This window comes from Phalacrocorax carbo, chromosome 12 (assembly GCF_963921805.1).
Source record: "Phalacrocorax carbo chromosome 12, bPhaCar2.1, whole genome shotgun sequence".
Lineage (NCBI taxonomy): Eukaryota > Metazoa > Chordata > Aves > Suliformes > Phalacrocoracidae > Phalacrocorax > Phalacrocorax carbo.
In genome coordinates, this window is record NC_087524.1 from 7,381,857 (window position 1) to 7,401,773 (window position 19,917).

Sequence of the window (19,917 nt, forward strand, 5' to 3'; positions counted from 1 at the left end):
ATAAACATCATCAATTATGTCATTTTACTGTGAAACTTAAAGTACGCAAAAACCCCCAAACATCTCCCACAGCCCAAGTTTATCTGTAGCCCTCTGTATTTTGCGTCATTAGCATCTTTCCAGGGAGCATTTAGACATACATGGCCATGGCTCAACACTTCAAGTGTTTTCTCTAGAAAGACAAGTAACTTCTCTCTGCCTCCCACCATTGGCTCTCTGAACTCTACAGCTGACACGCCCAGCCCCTGGCAGACCAGTACTCACCCCATTTCAGATACACCCCCACCCATAAACACAACCCCACAGGTCTTGGGGTGCTACACAGCTCCCTCCCCAATGTTATAGCTACTCAGCCCTCGCATGCCAGCCCCTCCCCCCGCACACGCTGGCCTTGGAACACACCCAGCACAACTCAGACACCCTTACCATCACTGCCAAGTCCGGCTTTTCCTCAAATTTCCATAGGGCACAGCTTGAAGAATGGATTTATGAGCCCACGCCAAGAGAAGGGCTCAGGCTGCCCCCAGGGCTGCCCCATGCAAGCCCAAACACTGGTGGCGTTTACAGTCAGCAGCAAAACTCGGGCCCCCAGCACCTTCTCAGGTCAGTGGGTGTCACAGCCTGGCGGGCACTGGGCAATGCCAGGCCAAGAGCATCAGCCCCCAGAGCTGCAGCTGGCTGGCAGGGACCCAGGCCATGACCTTTCCCAACTGCACAGCAGCCAGGGTCACATTCCTGGGATAGCTGGGAGCTTTGTTGTTCATGCAGGGAAAGGTCACCTTTGTGCACGCAGCAGCTGCCGGGACTGCCACCTAGGCAGGGCAGGGGAAGGAACAGCCTCAGGAGGCAGGGAGGAAGCCCAGCAGCTCCTGCCAGGGCTGAGCTCCTCCCAGGCTGCAGGCTAGCAGGATCCAGCCTTGGCACAGCCAAGGAGGGATGGCCGCACACAGCCCTGAGCAGGGGGCAAACAAGGCCCCAGCAAGACAGAAGGCAGAAACCCCAGTAAGAAAGAGGTGACAAGAGACCCACCATTTCTCTGTGACCACCTGCAGGACAGCAGGGCCAAGGCCACAGAGGAGCTGGGGTCACCTGGGACTGGGACAGCTTTCAGTGGGACAAGACAAGAGCCAGCTGAGGGTAAGAGATTTATTGGTCATTCTCTATATATGCTTATATATTAATCTGTAGTAGAAAGCAGCAGTCACTAAGTGCACAGAGCACCACCAGCACGTCTCTTCTCACACTGCAGCTGGAGACCTGGTCACACAGCCCTCTTTCTTCCTCTCCACTACAGCCAAATACAGGGCACAGTAGGGGGTGGTCAGGGGAAAGATTAAACCTGCAGGCAGTGAGGCTGAGGAGTGCAGGAGTGACAAGCAGGGTCACAGCTGAGCCAGCCCCAAAGACCACATCCTCCTGGGGATGCAGGCAGAGCTTTGACTTGATCCCAAAAATACAGTCACCTAGCACAGTGCTGGGAAAGGTAGGGACAGAGCCCTGAGGTTGTTCTGCCCCAGCCAGGAGGTGGAGGTAGGACCACAAGTGGGAAGGGTGGCTCCTCCATCACTAAGCCATGCTGCAGGGCCTGGGCAAGCATGGGACAGGGCATAGTGAGTGCCAGGGAGCACCCAGGGCTTGGAGCAGCTGCCGGGGCAGCCACAGGGATGGCAGCACAGCTGTGGGCAATGCTCTGCCACAGGGACCCTGCTAGTGTGGCAGACACTGCATGGCAAAAAGGGCTGGTCTGCCCCAGCCTGGTACTGGCAGGAGGAGCAATGAGTGCAAGTGTCCTCTGGCAGGGTGATGCCACACTGGGAACCAAGTGGCCCAGCCTCCTGGCTACAAGGATGTCCACTGGCCCGGCTGTCAGGCAGTGCAGGACCCAGGAGCTAGCTGGGCCTGTTTCAGTCACTTGATGAGCACCTGGTTGCACACAGCACACACAAACACTGTCTCCCTCTGAGCCTCCGGGGCTGGAAAGAAAAGCAGGTGTCAGAGATGGTCCCCTTCCCCACAACAGGCTAGGGACCCCAGCCATGGAGCCACTATGAGAGCTGCGCTGGGCAGGTCCTGTCTACCCTCCCCACTGGGGCTGGGGCAAATCCCCACAGCAGACAGACAGCACAGGTGGAAGCCGGAGCTCTGCCCACCTCCACATTTCCACTCACCTGTGGCTCCCATCACAGCCTTGGGAACTTTGAAGGAACAACACCTGGAGCAAAAGCTGTTCCCACAGTTACTGCAGCTCCGCTGTGGAGAGAGATGGAGGTAAAACACTACTCTGGGCCCACTCCCAGCCCTCCCCAGCAAACTCCAGTGCCAGAGCACTGCTAAGAGCAGTCCCTGCTGAAGGGGAGCAGGTGCAAGCCCTGAGCCCAGACAGCAGAGAGGTCACCTGCCAAGAACACCTTGACAGGCCACCCAGGCCTAACACTGGATCCACACCAAAGCATACTCTAACATCAGCAGCAGCCTGTGCCCAGCCTGAGAAAGCACTGGGAGCACAGGCTCCCAGAGATTTAAGGACACTATCACTTCCTGTGCTGTAACCCTGGAGGGATGCAAGCTCCAGAAAGTCCCAGACATAAATCACACTAAGCTAGGAGTAAGAGGAGGGGGCAATGAGTCTGGAGAATGGGAGGCAGCAGGAAGACAGCGATGTGAGTCTGGAGAGAAGAGATACATCCTTCCCAGAACTGCCCAGAGCACTGTGCACCAAGCGTCATGTGTAGGGGCTCAGATAAGACAACAGGGGTGGCCTTTACTCTTCTAGCTCCCACAAGCAGACCCGTGCTCTGCCTCACTGGAAAGCTCTCAGGCCACAGGAAAAGGGCTAAACCAGGGCAAAGAGCAGGTGCCTTCTACACTAGTGCGCACAGGTTTGGCCTGAGGCAGCTTCCAAAGGAGCAAATAGACAAAGGCTCCACAGCACAAGGGATCCCTGGCACCATTAGGCATGTGACAACACCCAGAACTTAGCTGAGGTCATCTGCTGCCAGGTTGTGACTGAGGCCAGCCACCCAAGCTGCCAGAGAAAGCCAGGGCGAGCCAGACACATGCAACACCTCTGTCCCAGGTACAGGCAGAAAGCTGGGGTAGAAGCTGAAGACTCACCCTCTTCTTCAGCACAGAGAAGGTGGCTGCACAGCCTGTACAGCTCCCTGGAAAAAAGAGAGCAGAGGTCAGCCTCTGCTGCCTGGGACTGCAAGAGGTACAGGAACACCCCTGGCTGTTGTAAAGGCTCAGCTCACAGATGACACTGCTGCACTTTCCCATCCTTGCCCTTCCTAGGAGGGCTGGAAACATCCTCCCCGTGAAGAGGGGAGGTCATTGGAGGTGTCAGCACAGCCCTAGCAGGTACCACACCACTCTGTCAACTCCCAGTTCAGTGGTTGCTGCTGGGAGCAGCACAGACCTAGCTCTGCTGAGCTCCCCCAAGCAGCACCTGCTCCCAGCCTTACCAAAGTTGTTGCTGGGGTAGCGCTTGCGCAGACGCTCAGTCAGGCGTGACACCTTGCTGCGGATCACCTCATTTTTGCTCATAAAACCGTTGTCTGGGAGGCTGAGGTCAAAATCTGCTGAGCACTGAGAGCTCTCATCATCCTCCTGCAGAGAGCAGAGCCAGCTGAGCATGAAGGGGTGGTTGGGGGTATACCTGAGGGCTGCGGGGCAGCCCACCCCAGAGGTGGGCACCCAACAAGCAGAATGCTCCACTTGGCATCGCCACAAGCCACTGGCAAACCAGGCAAAGGCTGCCAGCTCCAGCTGGGACGAGATGCCCCTCTTGCACACCTTGGCATGGCAGTACTCACCATGACCAGCAGCTGGTTCTCCTTCTCCCGCAGCATGGGACAGAGAAGAGAGGCAGTACAGATGGAGTCAGAGGCACCCAGCCCCACAGCCACCCTCCTTGATCATACAGCTTGCCCACCTCAGCTGCCCTGCAGGCACAGCCCACCCCCACCAGCCTCAAACCTCAATAGCATCTTTGAACTCTTCATCAGGCTCTGCCTCCTCAGCCTCTTCCACGCTGCCAGGGGTAAGGTCCTGCAAGAGATTCATAGAGCTAGTCCTGCTGTACCTCCACCTCTGTCCAAAGGTGGGCCCACACTTCTGCAGCAGGTTACAGGACAAAGGACCAGGCCCCCAGCAGCCCCATGAGAAGACACAAATCCCAGAAGGTGAGGCAAGCCCCTGCCTCCCCAAACTACATCCTTACATGCAGCCAAAAGGACAGAGCCAAGCCCCCAGCACAGCAGGAAAAGCCCCAGTAACTTAAGAAAGGCTCACGGACTTCCAGCAAAGCTGGCGGCTAGGATTTTGTGGGTAGAGGGACCCAGGCACAGTCAGACCAAAGGGCTGACCCTGCAGCTCCCACATGACAACAGCCAGCCCTGCCCCTAACTCACCTCTGTACTGGTGGGTGTGGGTGTCCGATCTGGGGGGGTGGTAGCTGGCAAGGGTTCGGCAGGTTCTGGCGTCTTCTCGAGGGGTTTGGTGCCCACGCACTGCTCAATCGAGGCCTTGAGCTCCATTATCACTGGTAAGAGGGGAACGCAGCTGGAGTGGGGTGGCACTTCCCTTCTCCCAACCCTGCCACACAAAAGCCAGCTGCAAGAGCCAATCTCCAGGGCTCAGGGTAGGACATGGGCACATACAACCTTCACCCATCAGGTACCCCCAGCCCTCCTCTGCTCACACATCAAAATTAGGGGCAGTAAGGAACCCCCCACCACCTGCCCCAGCTCAGGACAGGGAACAGCAGGGGTTTTAGTCATGGCTCAGTGACACAAATCTCATCCAACCCTCCTCCAGCATGTGCTGCAAAACAGGGAGCACCTCCAGCTCTCCTCCCCTCCGACAGCATGTTTTCAAGCCTACGTCATACATTACCACAGGCACCAAGAGTATTCCAAGTCCTGCAGAGCAGGGTCAGGGACTGAGGAGGGTGGCTACACTCACGCACGGGCTGCATTGCCAGGCTCCAGTTTGCCACAGTGCGGAGGAGAGCACGAAACAGCACCCAGGCCAGGACACACATCAGGAGAGACTTTCACCTTTCACAGCTGAGCCCTAGGACCCCACCAACCAACCTGGGCTGCTGAGCACCATCCCCAGGACATTGTTGCCCTCAGAGGGGTTCAGGTCCCATAGTAGAGCCCAACACAGGACACTGGACTCACAGGAGGGTGCTGGGAGAGGTCCAGGGCAGAATCCCTGGCATCAGAGGGCCTTTTCCTAGCCCATCTCATAAAGGCCACTTCTGGGAAGGTCTCCTACCTTGGTAGAACTGCATGTTGCCCAGGAAGAGGGTGCTGTTGAGGATCGCCAGGACCCAGCAGAGGGGCAGTAGGTAAAGGACGCAGACAGAGCCCAGCAACACCCCATAAAACCTGGGAAGGAGCAGCAGGACACTGCGGTCAAGACAGAGCAACTCGCACCACAGCACAAGTCCCCTTCCTTCACCTGGCCCTCCACCTGCCCTCTCCAAATACCAAACACGTCAAACGCAGCTCCATGGGCCCAGCTGGGTCCCCTTCCCCGCTGAGCCCGCCACAGGATGCCTGACCTGGTACTACTCACTGGGAAGAGACAGTGGGGTTCTCCCAGTACAGTACACGGTATACTGCCTCGCAGCTGCAGCACATCCCACTCAGGAACCCCTCCAGCTGGATCAGGCTGCCAACAAGACATCACAGTCACAAAAAGGCCCCATAAACGCATATCCCAGCTCCCCCCACTCTCATGTGCTTTATGGTGGCTGGGCTGGCATGAACGCAGGCCCCCTGCAGCCACAGGGAAGCCTTCCCAGCTGCAGAGGCCCCAGGAGCCCCACGGCCGGGAGGGTTGCAGGGACTCACAAGCTCTTGACCTGGGCGATGGCCTCCTGCCGCGAGAGCTGCACCTTGCGCAGGTCCTCCCGGCGGACGCTGTGGTACCGCCGGCGCACCAGCTCTGGCTCCGAGGGCCGGACCCGACACGTCTCCTGCAGGTACCCCAGCAGGGCCGGCACCGCAACCAAGAGGGCGAGCACCCAGTACCAGGCCGCTGGAAGAGACGGGACAGCGTCAGTCCCAGGGAGAAGGGTCCAGGGAAGGGACCGACCCCCCCACACGCACCTTGGCCGAGGGTGAGGAGGAGGAAGTTGACGCCGAAGCAGACGAGGAGGGAGCACACAGGCCGCTGCCACCTGCGAAAAGGAGGCCGAGGGGGTGTGTGGGACGTAAGGCCCCGGTTCCGATCTCTGGTCCGGGTCCCTGTCCTGGTCTCGGGTCCCGGCCCCAGCCCAGCCCGCACCTACCGAAGGAGGGCGCGGACGCCCTCGGCGGCGTCCCGCAGCGGCTCCAGGTAGAGCTCCAGCCGCCGGTAGCTCCGCACCAGCTCCAGCAGGTCGAAAGCAGCGGCGGCGGCGGCCTTGGGTGGGGAGGGCTCGGGAGGGGCCTCACCGCCCCCCGCCGCCCCCTCAGGGCCACCCGCCGCCCCGTCCCGCTCCACGGCCTGCATGTCGGGACGGGACGGGGAGCAGGACCGGCCGGGATGCGCCCGCCGCCAAGCTCAACCCCACGCTGCTGCTCCCCTTCCGGGAAGCGGGCAGGTACGCCGTGACCTCACCCGCGGCCCAGGCACACAGCCAATCAGAAGAGCCGGGATGGATAGCGCAGGCAGAAGCCCTGCCCCTGCGCGAGTAAAGGGGCGGAAGTGGCTTCAGACCCGGAAGCGGCGGGGGGTCGGACCCGCCCCGCTCGGCCAGTGGGGCCCCGGGCTGGGACCGGTGGGTTCGGTCTAGATATGCAGCTCAGCCCTGACGTGGGGCTAATCTGAGTCCTGGCCTGTCCTGATCTGGGTCTGGCCTGGTCTGGGACAGGGCATTGATCCCAGGCTGACCCTAATCTGGGACTCAGTTCCAGCCTGAGTCTGACCCTGATCCGTGTCTAATCCTGGTCAAGGGCTCAGTCCCGGTCTGGGTCTCGGCATGGCCTGCTCCCAGCCGTATCGGGGCACTGTGGGTTTGTCCCTGGGGGCTCTATTACTGGCGCACGGCTGTGTGGGGAGAGACCAGAGATGAGCCTCACCTCAGGGGTCCCTGGGAGGGAGCGGGGAGTTTCCTCTGGGCCCACAAGCATGGCTGGCAGCTCATCCACCACCCCCCTGCGCCTCCATGCCCAGCCCAACCCGGGCTACACTGGTGCTGCCCTGCACAAAAGCCAGCCATCCTGCTCCCACCACTCCAGGCACCGCAGGCCGTCCAGTGCAGTGCCAGTCTGGGGATGCTGGGCTGCATCCAATGCCAAAGTGAGGGTGACATCCCATAATACTCCATGCAACCTTGTCAGCCCTATGCTGGCTCTTGGGCTATGAAGGCAGCACAGGGCTCAGCGCTGCTGCCAGCTGCCTGCAGCCTCCAGTGAGCAGGGCATGTGTCCCGCAGGCAGAGGGCTGGGTGGCCCCGTGACACCCCAGCTGCAGGCAGAGATCCAAGGCTGATCCCTATCCTGAGAGCACAACCCAGGGCCAGATCCAGCCCTAGGACATGCTGGTGGACCCTCTGCGGTCCCAGCAGTACCCAGGCCCCAGGACAGAGAGCCCTTTCAGCCCGGGAGTGACGAAGTCCGTAGGAATGTAGCTCTGTCCTGTCCCAGTCGCATCCCTGTGGCCGCACAGTCCCGGGGATGTGGCCTCCCCCTGCGCTGCTGGGCCACGGGAGGTGCCTGCACCCAGCACCCATGTGAACACCAGGCCTGCCATGGCTATGGAGGGGGCAGTGGGGCCAGGGACAGCACCTGTCCCCAAGGGCAGGCGTTTCTGCCTCTCTACTAGGGACTGGTGGCTCTGCAGCAACCTAGAGCATGCCAGGGTGTTGTGACCACAGCCAGAGGCTCCAGGCAGGGAGGCCACAGGGTGCAGGGCTACAGAGACGCATGTGAGCTCTGTTCAGCTCAACCCCCCATCCCCAGAAGGCCCCAGCCCTGGCACAAAACCCCAGACACCTGATGAGCGCCAACATTGCTTTATTTGGAAAATGAATCCATAGGCACTGGAGAGGGGGCTGGAGGGGTACAGAACCGGCATGACAGGCAGGGCCGCAGGAAGCCGGAGAAAGGCACTTGTGGCAGCAGAAGCCCAGCCGGGCGTCTCAGGCAACCTGGGCCAGGGGCTGCACTGGAGCAGGCCAGGGCAGGCGGTGTCAGGGACCAGCCCTGACACAGGGTAGGGACAGCACGTCCTGCTCAGGGAAGGGGTAGATGGCCCAGGGGCTGGCAGGGCCCCAAACACAAGGCAGGATCATCTGGGACAGCACCCTGCAATGGAAGCAGTGACCCAGTGCCAACCCTGGACCCCTCTGTGCCTAGGACAGATCATGCTGCTGCTCTTCACTCCAAAAAAGGCACCAGGGAGCCTGTAGCCGGCTGCTGGGGACACACATCCCACCGATCCGAGCCCATGCAGGGACTGGGGCAGACCCTCCCTTGCACTGGGCATGACAGAGAAAACCTGCCCCCAGGCAGGGCAAGGAGGGATCCTGGCAGGGCAGCCCCGGCGTGGTGCTCCTCCAAAAAGTCCCAGTCTCTGGCTGCCAATCACTCCAGTCAGCCCCACGCAGCCCCCTCAGGGCTCAGTGGGCTGCAGAGGCTGATCCAGGGCCACCAGCATCCTCTTCTCCTGTTCCCTGAGACAGGCTGTGTCCCTGTGACGCCTGGCCCCAGCTCCCCCAGGGCTACAGCGGCAGCGGCAGCCCAGCATCGCCACGCTGCCGTGCTCACCCTTCCTCTCCGCCTCGCCACAGTCTCTGGCAGCGCAGGACCCTGAGATGGAGCCAGAGAGTCCCGAGACAAGACTTTTCTGGGACGATAATCCCAGCGCTGCAGTGCCAGGCAGGGCTGCACATCAGTCTCCAGCGCCACCGGCAAGGCCGTGACTGTCCCTGCAAGAACAGCCGGGCCCCAGGGCAAGCTTGGTGGCTCTGGATGGCTCAGAGCCACAACCCTCGCTGCAGGAGGGCAGGACCCAGAACCCCGCTCCCTTCTCCCCCAGGGGCACCTGACCCCGTCCCCAGGCAGTACGAGCCCCAAGGCAGGAGGAATTTACCCCCAGCCCCGGGTCACAGGACCAGGCTCTGGCCCCACTCACACTTCCCCTTGCCCTGCAGCGATGAGAGCCTCACCGCCCTGCGTGGGCTCAGCCCCCAGGTGGGACAGGGTGTCCGGGGTGATGCTGGGTCAGGCTGTCTGGGACCTGGGTGTCCCCACACCCCCAGAGCGTGAGGGAGGGAGAGGCTGAGCCCTATGGGGTTCCGGCAAGACGGCAGACATGTTCAGGAGGGGCCCGGGCTGGGGAAGCTGAGATCAGAGCCTCTGTTAGGAAAGTGCAGAGGCACCGTGCAGCTGTGAACGGCAGGAGGGGGCTGCCAGCAGCTTGGGGGGGTTATGCCCACCCAACCCCACTACACACCACTTTCCCCTGCTCAGCTCCCCCAGGCCAATTCTCCTCCACCCCAGGGACAGGTCAGCACCCACCTGAGCACGCAGAACCTGCAAGGCCAGGGGCAGGGTTGTTGGGATTTCTGGGGGGGGTCCCAGAAATTGGGGTCCCTCTTAGGGACTCTCCGATTGTGTCCTTCCATTTGCAATAGGCTACATCTGTCCAGGGGTGGGCGAAGGGCCTGCGTAGCGGCTGGGTGTCCACGCTGTCATGGTGGGATGCAGGGGAAGCCATACTTCTGTCTGTCCATCCATCTGCGCAGGAGTCTCCAGAGGAAGCGTGGTGCAGTCAGCCAGGAGGGGATGGGGTGGCAGGGTCGCTTTGTCCCGAAAGCGGGGCTGCACTCTGTCCATGGGTGAGGAGAAGGGGAGCTGAGTGTCGCAGGGTCTCAGATGATGTCGCGCTGGTCCCGGCAGCGCCGTGACAGGCAGTAGAGCCCAGAGAAGAGGTACAGGCAGGCAGCGATGCCCCCGCAGACAGAGGCACCCAGGTAGGCGCTGTAGAGGCAGTGCTGGCTGTAACCCGGCAGGTTACAGTAGCTCTTCTGCCCAGCCTTGTAGCCCATAATGCCGGTGGCAGCGGCGTAGAGCCCCACGCCCAGTGCCAGGTCGTGGATCAGGTTGGTGAGGAGCCAGCGGGAGCCCAGCCAGGGCACCAGCGCCCAGCGTCCCAGCAGGCTCAGCCCAAAGAGAGCCAGGGTGAGGAGCCAGACCAGGACGGCAGCGAAGAGGGCGAAGTGGGCCGCTCCCTCGTACTTGTGAGCCGCCACCGTCACCCAGAAGGCAGCGCCCAGCGCCAGCTGCCCGAGGCGCAGCAGGCCCAGCGGGCTCCGCAGGTAGGCGTGGTGGAGGCTGAGGGAACCGCGGGCCGGTGGTCCCGGGGGCGGCGGGGGCGCTGCCGGTGGAACCGTGTGGGCCATGGCGGGGGCCCCTGCCTGACGCCGGCGCGGTTCGGGCGGGACTCAGGGCCCCGGCAGACACCTCCTCTCGCAACCGCTGCCAAACATCTGGCGCACGACGGTCCTCCCCGCGCGGGGCCTCTCTCCTCTCCTCCTCGCCCCGCCCCCGCACCCTACCGGACACCCGCGGATGCCCATCCGCCGTGGGGCGGCGGCCGCCGCCGCCCTACCCGCCCGCCGCCGCGGTACCGGTGCCGCGGTACCGGCACCGACGGCGGGGCGGGAGCGCAGCGGGACACCCCGCACGACGCCCGCCAGGGCTGCCCTCGACGTCACCCGGGATTCCCCCCCTCGGTGTGACGCGGCCCTGGGGCTCCGCCCCTCGACTATGGCGTCACTCGCGCCACGTGTCGTCCCACCACCCTCTCTGAGAGGCGGTGCGGCCGCGCCCCTCGGCGCCGATTGGTCCCAGTGGCGGAAGGCGGAAGGGGATTGGCGGCGGGGCGCGGGGCGTGGCGTGGCGGGTGAGTGAATGAACGACCCCGGTGTGGCTGCGGCGCAGAGCGACCCCGGGAGGGGAGCGGACCCCGGGCGGCCCCGCCCCGGCCGCCACCGCCGGGTGCCGGCGAGGGACCGACCGACGGAAAGGCGGTTTCTCGACCAGGACCAGCGCCCCGGACACTAGTGGGACGGGACCGGAGTGCTCCAGCCGACCCTTCCTCACCGGGCATCTGCGCCGCAATCCGGCGGGCGGGGGAAGCCGGGCCGCGATCTGGAGCAGAGCCTGACACCATCTTTCTGGTGCCCCGCAGCGACCGGGGCCATGGGCACACCAGCCTCGGTGGTGAGCGGCCCTCGGGTGCGGGTGGCACCTGCGACCCGCCACCGCAAACGGGGATCAGCCAACATCTTCCAGGACGTGGGGTTACCGGAGCTGCGGCGCCTGTTCCGGAGCGGCAGGGCCCAACAGCCCGAGGAGCGCGCCCTCCTCGTCTGGCGATACGCAGGGCAGCGGCGCATGGCACGGGCCTTGCGGCGGCTCCGGCACAGTGGTGGGGTGGCGGGGCTGCGGCGCTCTGGCCACCTGCGGTAGGTGCTGGCATGGGGGGGAGGGAAGCGGGGAAGCATGGCCGGGCCGCACCTCTAACACCCACCTCTTCCCCACAGGGTGACGGAGGAGCCAGAGGGCAGCCGCAGGCCCGAGGCACCCTTGGGGTCAGTGTAGCAGCACTGAGCAGCTGGGCCGTGGAGGAGCAGGGCTGGAGAGCAGGCACGAGGACAGCCAGGCTCTCCAAGGACACTAAGCATGCTGGAGAGGGTGCAACAGTTAATAAAAAGAGAACAGTGGTGGCTGCGTGAGGCTGTGGCTGCATCCCGCCAATGCCTGGCCTTCCCCCCAGGCGCAGAGCCTCGGTCTGGGCTGTTGTACCAGACCCAGTGCAAAGGGAACTACCTTGACCCACTCTAGGGGGCTGCACAGACACAGAGGCGGCTGGCTGAAGGGCAGCTCTGTTATTCAGACAGTTGCATGGTTTAAATACATTACATACATTTCTACAGTGCGTTATAACAATATATTTTGGGGCAGTTGGAGATGCAGCTGGGCCTGGCCAAGGAGCTGGGGTCTCACCGCTGCCCACCCTGTACTTGCACAGCCAGCGCTGAGCCCCCTCCCTGCATGGGAGATAAGGGAGCCGCTCTCCACTCCTAGGCCCAAGCAGTAGAGCCCCAACCCCTATTCATTTCCCCCCACCCCTCCCCCAAAGATGGGGTAACAGGACAGTGAGACCCAACACCGGCTTCCCCCAGCAGCAGGAGAAGCTGCAGCTCAAGGCAAGCGGATGCAGGTGGCAGCCCTGGTACTGTTTTATACAACACAAGCTCAGCAGCTTCTGGGGAGAGGGGGGCTCACTGCCTCACCCACCCCCAGCAGGCCAGTGAGATTGTCAGCACCAGGGCAACCAGGAGCCCATGCTGGCCCCCCGCTGTGCTCCCCCATCACACCTCCCACCCATGCAGTAGAAGAGCCCCCCTGGCCCTTCCCCGGCAGCCCCCTGCCCCTCGGGGGTCCCTAGGCACAGACAAGGCTGGCACCACACTGGCTGCACAGCAGCCAGGGAGCTTGCTGGGAGCAGGGGCAAAAGCCAAGCAAGAGCAGCCATGGAGACCTGGCAGGAGGGATGGACTGGGGCAGGAGAGAGGGAGAGGGCACTCACACCCACCCTCAGCCCTCTCCAGCTGAGAGGGGGGCTCCCCCGCAGGGGTACTAAGCTACAGCCCCTCTCAGAGCCACCTGCATTTCACAAGAACAAGGCAAAACCTCTTTCCCCTCAGTGTCTGAACTGCACCCAATGCCAGCTCCATGAGTTGTCCCTCATACGTCCCCTCCTCGAGCCTCCAGCCAGAGAACAGCCGTTCATTGCGGTCCCCGCTGCACCAGCGGGAACTCCCCCTGAGGAAAGCAGCGTGCACGGGGTTGGGGCAGAGGAGGGACACTGGAGTACAGCACACCCTTGGGGAAAGGGAGGGGGTGTAACCCACTACAGGCCTTCCCAGCTTGACAGCTGGCACAGCAGGGAAGAAAAGGGCCGGTGGCTGGTGTAAAGGGGTGGACAGATCCTGGCCCATGCAGGCTGCTCATCCCAACCCCAAGCACGGGTGCTCAGAACCGCATGCAGGCCAAGGAAAGGCAGCAGGGTCAGGGTCCCCGCCATGCCACAGCTCCCAGCAGATTCCCACACCTCCCCCTGGGCTCTGCCCCAGGCAGGGCACTGAGCTCCAACGGAGCTGGGGAGGGACTGTGCCCAACCTGCCTGGCTCCTCCAGTTCAGCTGCAGGTTCCTCTAGCCACACCTGCTCGCTCCACCCAGAGGGTCGAGTCCCAGCCACAGGAGCCGGCGGTGGCCCGGCTCCTCTCGCAGTGCTAGTCCGAGGCAGCCAAGCCCTGCCTGTGGCTCCAACAGCTACCACCATGAGAAGAAAGGCTTCCGGCTCTGGAAGCTTTGCGTGTAGGACTCGCTGGCAGTGCGCTGGTGGGAGCGCGCCATTTCCACAATCACAGGCGGCATCTGAACCAGGTGCAGGGGGCTCTTCCCATCTTTCAGTGCCTGAGTCAGGTTCAGGATCTGTGTGGCACAACAGAGCAATGCCAGAGCTGCCCCACCAGCGTAATGGAGAGCATCCGCCCCAGCACCCCTCCTGCCATGGGCAGGACGAAGCTCCACACCTCACCCATCTGGCTTCCCTACACATCTTACCTGGCCTCTCATGACAGCAATCTGCTTGTGAAACTGTCCCCGGTCAAAGCCAGGGTCTTTCTGCAAGAGAGCAGAGAACACAGTGGTATCCACCCGCTGCCCACACCACGCAAGGATGCCTATTCCCCAAGAAAACCCCTGGGACAGGAGGAGAGAGGCTTGCTGCTTCTCCCAAGCTGAATCTTCAGCTCCTGGCAGAGGGATAACCCTGCTATGCCTCAGCCCAGAAACAGTCAGGAGCTTGGCCACCTTTCTGTCCCCTGCAGCCTTGATGGGGAGCTCCCCAACACCACCACTGCATTTCTTCTTCCCAAGCCATCCTCACCCGCTCCCCCAGCTCACCTTGAAGAGTTCATATAGATCTTCCTCCAGGTCCTTGACAAAGTTGGGGTCCGAGATCTTGGGAAGAATCAGGTCCTTGATCTCCTGTGAAAATGGGATTTTGGCCTGAGGCAGCCATGCCCAGTAGAATGGATCTGTGGGAAGAAGCAGGAGACTTTAGAGCTGGGGAAGGCAAAGGATGGTAGCACATGCCCCTAGGTGCCATATCACCTGCATCTGGGACACAGGGTCCAGCACCCACTTCCTAAAGCCTCAGCTGAGGCGGAACTGCCCATGAACCCAGAAGGTTTGCAGAGGGACAGCCCTAGCCCTCTCTAGCCCTTGAGGGGGATGCCCAAGCATGGAGTTGTATGGCTCGCCAGGGTGCCCTGGCACAGCCTGAGGGACTCACAGGCTCTCCAGGAGTCCGGATGTTTCAAGGGAAAGGCCAAACCATTGTCTATAGCAGCCAGCTTGATGATGGGCTCCTTCACTACCACCCAGTCACTGTCCTGGAAAGAAGCAGAGCATTTCACAAAGAGAGGACCCCCAGTAGAAACAGTCCCTCTCTTACTCCCTGCAGCCCCAGCAAAGCCAGGACCTTTGCCCTGGCTACCACAGAGGCACAGCAGCCTCTCGCCCATGGCGCAGCCCCTTGCCTACAGGGAAACACTGTGTGCTTTGGGTAAGAGGCAACAAAGCTGCTCCCCCTGCCCCAGGCCTCACCCCAAGGATGCACAGGTCTGGCAACACCAGTTTCCCACACAGAGCCCAGCTGCATCCTCACAAAGTCCCACTAGGTCACAAACCACTGACGCAGAGGGCAACGAAAGGCCCAGGAGACAAGACCAGGCATCTGCATGCTCGGAAACCCAAGCCAGCTGGGAAATGACCAGCCTGCCTGCCAGGCAGGCAGCTTGCAGGAGCAGAGCCCCCTGCAAAACCCCTGCCCAGGAAGAGACGCTCACCCGCACGCCTGCGCTGTCCAGGGGACAGTCATACTTGATGAGCCAGTTGTCGTTGCCCCGATCTGCAGGGAGATAAAAGCAGCTGTGTTAGCACCAGGGCCTGTCTGCACCATGCTGGGCAGAAGATTACTCATCCGCTGACCCAGAAGTGAGACAGACCAGTTTTAGGCCCAAACTCTACTCCAGAGCCCTCAAGCTTGCTGCAGGCCTGAGAAGCCATGTCAACCCACACACAACCAGCTTTGGAGAGTAGCTCGCAAGAGAAAGGTCAGCCTGCAAGTCCCAGAGTGCTACCTCGACCCCCTTCCAGCCTGGCAGGAACTCAGAAGGCCAGTGTGAGATGGCACAGTCAGGTGATGAATTTCCAAATGTCCCTGAATCCTCACAGCTGGCAGACTTTCACCCCAGCACCGTGGTGGATCCAGATCTCTCAGAATGCAGGCCAGCAGCCAGAGCACGGCCATGGTGGTGGGCAGCCACAGCAGCTGTGCTCCACCCAGAGGCAGCTGCCACCTGGCAGCAACCAAGTGGTGCAAAGAGGGATTTTGGGTGCCAGGAAGAGATGCCAAGCCCCTGCCATCCCCCCCTTTCTCCAGCTGGCAGGACAGGAAGGAGCAGGCAGCATCCCACACCAGGCACCCGGCCCTACCTGTGTTCCTGATGATGTAGTCCAGCACCACCAGCCGCTCAAACTGCAGCAGCAGCTGCCGGTTGGTGTTCTCTGGGAGTGGCTCAGCTTCAAACCGCCGCAGCCAGTAGTCAGCATCCTTGTAGCCTTCCACAAAGAGCTGGAAAGAGCCCACCTGAAGGATGGAGAGGCTGCATTACAGAAGGCTGCAGAGGCCGGAGAAGTGGCAACAGGTGGGTGCAGTGGCTGACAGCCCTACCTTGGGCGGCAGACCAATGCGGTTGAAGCGCTGGCCAACTTTCGGCACCTTCTCCAGGGCCAGCCTCTTTCCTCGGGACTTCACCCTGTCGATGGCACTGTAGTTAAAGGTCTCACTTGCCAGATACACCACCTGGGGGGACAGGAGCACAGACATCAGCAGGGGCACCTGGCAATTGTCACAGGTCTGGCTGATAAAACCAAGACACAGCATTTCCCATGGCTCTGCCCAGCACGAGGATCCCCATGGCTTGAGCAGGAACAATCCCTGTCCAGAGCTCTCAACACAGTGACTCCAAGGTCAGCAGTGCCACAAGACAAGGCGCAAGCAGAGCTCTGCAGAAGCACACAAAAACCTCCTTGAGACAAGATCCCAGCAGCTGTCCCCTCACCTTTGTGCGGGGAACAATGTTGAGTTCCAGCTTCTGGTCCACCAGGCTGGCGCCCGCCTCCGACAGATAGCCCTGGTTGAGGACAAGGCAGTCTCTCCCAAAGCAGCATGGGCAGCACAACTTCTGCAGCCACTTGGTCCACTTGGGGTTCAGCTGTCCGTACGGCTCCTCATTCTTGGGCTTGAAGACACCAATGATTTTCTGTGAGTGGGAGAGAAGAGGGCTGACTCAAGGCAGTTGGCAGAGTTGGGACACTCCCCCCCCCAAGCCAGCCCATGGTGGGGACACTCAGGAACAGGCCCTCACTGGGGCAATAACCAGCCCCTGGAACCAGGCAGGTGGCTCCTGGGATGCAGGCAGGCAGGGTCTGGGAGGGACCCTTCCCCGGCCAGTGCCCCATCCCACAAGAGCAGAGTGCTGCCTGAAGACCTTCATACCTGGCTTATGCACCTGGAAACAACTGTCCTTGGCGCAAAAGACACCAGTGACAATGCTGTCCCCTGGTAAACATCCCCGTCCCATTGCAGTGACCTTTGGATGGCTGGGGAGAGCTACGGCTCAACACTGCTCATTATGTCCACAGAGGAGAGGGAGGGGGATAGCAATCCCTGTCCTGGCTCCAAAATCCATTGAACAGAGCTGATCCCAAACTGACAAGAGGAAATGGAACCAGAACAGCTGAGTGGCTGGCGGATTCTCAAGAAGCCCAGGGCTCTGTGCTGGGGGGCCCAGCTAGAGGCATCAGAGGGGCTGGCTCTCTGCGTACACTGTGGGCAAGAGGGCACAGGCCACTCCAAACTGGCCACCGGCTGGTACTGGCAGCACCCCCAGCCCCTCAATCCAGCCTCACACACATCGACCCAACAGCAGGGACAGCAGCACAGGTACCTCACCTACTGCAGAGGGCAGAGAAGCCTTGTGCTGCACCATCACCCAGCCAGTGTTGCCAAGCCACACAGCTGGGACAAGGGCAGGGGCAGGAGCAAGGCCACCTGCCCCTGCAAGCCTGGCAGCCCCTGCTCTGGGGTGACTCAGCAGCACACGTGACCAGCCCTCATCCCCATTGCTTGTACTGGCCCCAGCCTGAGTGGGTGGCACTTCCCCAAGCCGAGCTCCTGCCACGATGTAAGAGTGGGACATTAGTCCCAGCACCTCAGCAAGGGACCACAGCACAATCCCAGTCTGCCAGGGGCCAGAAGCCAGCCCAGGGCAGACAGGAGCAAGGTTTTGACCACCAGAAAGAGACAGAGGAAGGGTTTGGGGAAACAGGACCACTTCAGCCATCCCCAGATCACATGGAGGAGCCACTTCCCCTGAGCAGGCAGGAGGGCAATCTCCTCATCAGGCCCACGTGAAGGCACATGACTGCCAATTGGATTTTAGCCTGCAAAAGGCTTGTCGGGAGCACTGGCAGCATGGAGCCCTGTACTCTATGGAGCCAGTTCAGTAAAGCAAGGCCCAGCCAGGCAGGGACAGTGTGGGAGCAGAGGCCTAGGACCACAGTGTCCCCTTCCAGACAGGCCTGTGCCAGAGGCAGTGCTGGCAGCAAAACCAGGTCCGCCTGGCACCAGCAGCAGGGCAGAGGGAGTTGGGCCAGCCCAGAGGCGCAGCCAGCAGTTGAGGTAACCACAGCCACTGGGGCTGGGGAAGTACATTCTGGCTGGGACAGCTCAGGCTCTGGCAGCCCAGAGGGAGGCAGATGCAAAAGTTTTCCCCCAATGCCCTCACGCCCTGCCCACAACAGCAGCGTGCTACACTCCCTCCTGTGTCAGCAGCAGGGAGGTTTCAGTGACCCTGGGCAGCAAGCCACAGAAACCAGACACCCACCACATTCACTGACAGTGGGGCAATCCAGGGGGGGCAATCCTGCCAGGTGACACAGCCAGGAACACATAGACTTTGGCTCCTTGCACGCATCCTCTGCCAGCCATCACCAAGCTCCAGTCTCCTACAGCCAGGCAGCCTCCACCCTGCCACCCCCAGCTACGCCACTTCTTGTATTGGGCAACAGGAGGGATTGGGAGGGCAGCAGGGCTGTGGCAGGAGGAAGTTTGTATTGCCCCACAGCCCCCAGCTCAGCCAGGATCTGCCTGCCACAGCTCCCAGGAGCCAGGCTCCACCCGGGGCAGGAAAAGTAGGGCACACCAGAAACTGGCAAGCCTAGTCCTGCTTCCCAGAAAGCATCCCGGCATGCATGCAGCAAGGGAGTCATGGGAAGCAGCAACAGCTCAAGTAATTGGGCTGGGTGCTGCAGGTCACAAAACGAGCTGCCCTGTGCTGCGTACACATCCAGTCAGTGGTGTGGAGGTGGCTGCCACGCAGCTGAGCAGAGCTATAGAACCATAGATTGTCCTGAGTTGGAAGGCACCCACAAGGGTCATCAAGTTCAACTCCTGTCCTTACATGGGACAACCCCAAAATTCACACCATGTATCTGAGGCCGTTGTCCAAGTGCCTCTTGAATATCATCAGCCTTGGCGCTGTGACTGCCTCCCTGGGGAGCCTGTTCCAGTGCTCCACCACCCTCTGGATGAAGAGCCTTTTCCTAATATCCAGCCTAAACCTCCCCTGGCACATCTTCCTGCCATTCCCTCGGGTCCTAAAGGCACCTATAGGGGAGGACCTACACAGGGATCTATAGGGGAGCAGCTGTATGCTGACAACTTTGCCATGAATGTATGGGCATGCAGCCAGAGGAAACACCTCGCTCCAGTCTCGTGGGCAAAAAACCTGCTCAGCTCTAGCAGTCACAGACCTAGGGCTGGAGTCACAGCAGTCAGGAGATACTGGCCACGGTCAGGAGATGCCAACGCACAGGCCTGGGGGAGAGGGTGACCCTCCCTCCACGGACAGGAGGGCTGCAGAAGGGGCAGAAGCAGCTGCCCCACTCCTGCTGCTGGTCCCCCCACGTTTCTCCCTGGAGAAGCCCAGGGCGGCTCTGGCCGCCCCTACCAGCACCCCACGGCCGGTCAACGGGGCCGGCATCACCGGCTCCCCGGGGCGCGCCCTCCTCCCGGCCACCCCGGGCGGGACACGCGGGGCCGGGGCCGGCTCACCCCCTGCGGGTCCTTGACGAAGTAGCTGCCGCTGGAGCCCTGCGAGATGCGCTCGGGGAAGATGCCGCGCTCGCTGGCCAGCTCGGCCCGCCGCACCACCTCAGCGAACTCGGGGTCCTCGGGGAAGTCGTTACGCTCCCGTTGAGCCTGGGCCTGGGCTTGGGCTTGGGCCTGCGCCTGGGCCTGGGCCTGCACCTGGGCCTGCGCCGCCGCCGCCGGGCCCCGCGCCCCGCGCTCCAGCAGCGGTTGCCGTTCGCGGTCGCGGCCGCCGGGGGAGGCGGGAGGGGATGGAGGGGGCGGCGGGAGGGCGGCGGGTGGGGGGGCGCGGACGGCTCCCCCCGGCAGCCCATAGTCGGGAGCCTGGGCCCGCTCCGGCGACACCAGCGGGCTCGTCTCGTCCATCGCCCCGGCCCCGCCGCGCCGCTCCGCTCCGCACCACCCGCCACCGCCGCTTCCGCTGGCGTCACTGCGCCGCCACGCCCCATTAGCTGCCACGCCCCCGCCACGCCCCATTAGCTGCCACGCCCAACCGCTCCACCCCCCCCGCCGCCATCGTCACCGCACCGCTGCCCTTCATAAAGATGGCGACAGGGCGGAGGCGCTGCCCTTCTGCCGACACCCCGGGGAGGGGGGAGCCTTGCCCCACACAAAGATGGCGG

General features: G+C 62.1%; 4 protein-coding genes across 5 annotated transcripts; 1 reads left to right on the forward strand and 3 right to left on the reverse strand.

Annotated features, from left to right (window-relative positions):
* Positions 1-1,132: 1,132 nt before the first annotated feature.
* Positions 1,133-6,609, reverse strand: ZFYVE27 (zinc finger FYVE-type containing 27). Of its 2 annotated transcripts, XM_064463937.1 has the most exons (12): positions 6,302-6,609; positions 6,120-6,190; positions 5,862-6,048; positions 5,584-5,679; positions 5,281-5,393; positions 4,410-4,540; positions 3,976-4,047; positions 3,813-3,833; positions 3,462-3,606; positions 3,115-3,161; positions 2,169-2,250; positions 1,133-1,973 (listed from the first exon to the last, which is right to left on the reverse strand). In XM_064463937.1, exons 1-12 carry the CDS (start codon positions 6,502-6,504, stop codon positions 1,909-1,911), a joined length of 1,233 nt encoding a protein of 410 aa, XP_064320007.1. In that variant the 5' UTR covers positions 6,505-6,609; the 3' UTR covers positions 1,133-1,908. The 2 variants fall into 2 exon arrangements, with proteins under 2 accessions (XP_064320007.1, XP_064320008.1); XM_064463938.1 differs by lacking the exon at positions 3,813-3,833 and having other exon boundaries at positions 6,302-6,606.
* A 1,383-nt stretch (positions 6,610-7,992) lies between these two features.
* Positions 7,993-10,747, reverse strand: MARVELD1 (MARVEL domain containing 1). The gene has a single exon (XM_064463941.1). The coding sequence runs from the start codon at positions 10,397-10,399 to the stop codon at positions 9,869-9,871; it is 531 nt and encodes a 176-aa protein (XP_064320011.1). The 5' UTR covers positions 10,400-10,747; the 3' UTR covers positions 7,993-9,868.
* Positions 10,748-10,931: 184 nt separating this feature from the next.
* Positions 10,932-11,725, forward strand: AVPI1 (arginine vasopressin induced 1). The gene is made up of 2 exons (XM_064463942.1): positions 10,932-11,467; positions 11,546-11,725. The coding sequence occupies exons 1-2, from the start codon at positions 11,202-11,204 to the stop codon at positions 11,601-11,603; spliced, it is 324 nt and encodes a 107-aa protein (XP_064320012.1). The 5' UTR covers positions 10,932-11,201; the 3' UTR covers positions 11,604-11,725.
* Positions 11,726-11,875: 150 nt separating this feature from the next.
* On the reverse strand, positions 11,876-19,733 carry PI4K2A (phosphatidylinositol 4-kinase type 2 alpha). Its single transcript, XM_064463940.1, has 9 exons — positions 19,259-19,733; positions 16,203-16,403; positions 15,812-15,943; positions 15,574-15,727; positions 14,925-14,986; positions 14,369-14,468; positions 13,978-14,111; positions 13,636-13,695; positions 11,876-13,503 (listed from the first exon to the last, which is right to left on the reverse strand). Exons 1-9 carry the CDS (start codon positions 19,658-19,660, stop codon positions 13,342-13,344), a joined length of 1,407 nt encoding a protein of 468 aa, XP_064320010.1. The 5' UTR covers positions 19,661-19,733; the 3' UTR covers positions 11,876-13,341.
* Between the last annotated feature and the right edge of the window lie 184 nt (positions 19,734-19,917).